This window comes from Sinocyclocheilus grahami, unplaced genomic scaffold (assembly GCF_001515645.1).
Source record: "Sinocyclocheilus grahami isolate Dianchi unplaced genomic scaffold, SAMN03320097.WGS_v1.1 scaffold10898.1, whole genome shotgun sequence".
NCBI lineage: Eukaryota > Metazoa > Chordata > Actinopteri > Cypriniformes > Cyprinidae > Sinocyclocheilus > Sinocyclocheilus grahami.
In genome coordinates this window covers 2,526-3,440 of record NW_015513506.1, presented here as the reverse complement: position 1 = coordinate 3,440, position 915 = coordinate 2,526, and the positions used below count along the sequence as shown (strand labels likewise).

At 35.2% G+C, this 915-nt stretch overlaps 1 protein-coding gene across 1 annotated transcript in view; it reads left to right on the top strand.

Annotated features, from left to right (window-relative positions):
• Nucleotides 1-909, top strand: part of LOC107578561 (renin receptor-like) — a 4,613-nt gene extending 3,704 nt beyond the window's left edge. The window contains exon 5 of the mRNA XM_016264507.1: nt 110-909. Within this exon, the coding sequence (XP_016119993.1) occupies nt 110-304 (195 nt within the window). The 3' untranslated portion in view covers nt 305-909. The remainder of the gene's footprint in view (nt 1-109) is intronic.
• The last annotated feature ends 6 nt before the right edge of the window (nt 910-915 follow it).

Sequence of the window (915 nt, the reverse complement as noted above, 5' to 3'; positions counted from 1 at the left end):
TTTGTTTTGTTCTAAAACAAAAAGACTGTTACAGTACAGTAGAAACCCCCTTCGCTGACCTACTTTTGAACATTGAACTTCATGTAACGCTAGCGTGTGGTTGTTTCAGAGTAACCAAGGCAGCCTCTACAACCTGGCCTACAAGTACGACTATGATTACGCCGTGGTCTTTAACATTGTCCTGTGGCTGATGATCGTGTTAGCTTTAGCCGTCATCGTGATCTCGTACAACCTCTGGAACATGGATCCCGGATATGACAGCATCATCTACAGGATGACCAATCAGAAGATCCGATTGGACTGATGACGTCCACCACGCCCCATTCCATTTTGTGTTTTGTATTTGAGTGCATTTGAATGTGTTTTATTTTTGATGTGTGTACCACAGAATTGCTTGTATAAATGCTTCATCTTTATGACGCAATCAAACACAGATATAAAGATTATTTATTGATGCCGGTTGATCGATGGACAAATACAATTGTTTGTGACGTTTCTTAATTGCTGTATCTTGTAGATTTGCATAATGTGAAGAGGAAAATCTGATGTTAGGATGTAAAGAATTGAGATTTAACTCTATTTATTGTTTGTTGTTCACGTCATTGTGCTGTTTTCCTTCCCGAATACTGGATATGGTGTAATTGCTCCATTCCCATGTAAATTTGTTTAATTAAATAAATGTCATTTTCATTGAACTACACAGTAGATAACTATATAGTAGAAAATGAGACATTTTAAGTGTGACTGTTTGTTGTGTACAAGGCCGTAACCATTTATTAAGCATTGGGGAGACTGTTTTTAATAAAGTAGATGTAGAAATAGAACAGTTAAGGAAATGGATCTAATAAATCTAATTCTAGTAGAGAAGTAATAATTTTGAACTAATTACAAATAACATTTTAAAATATATACATT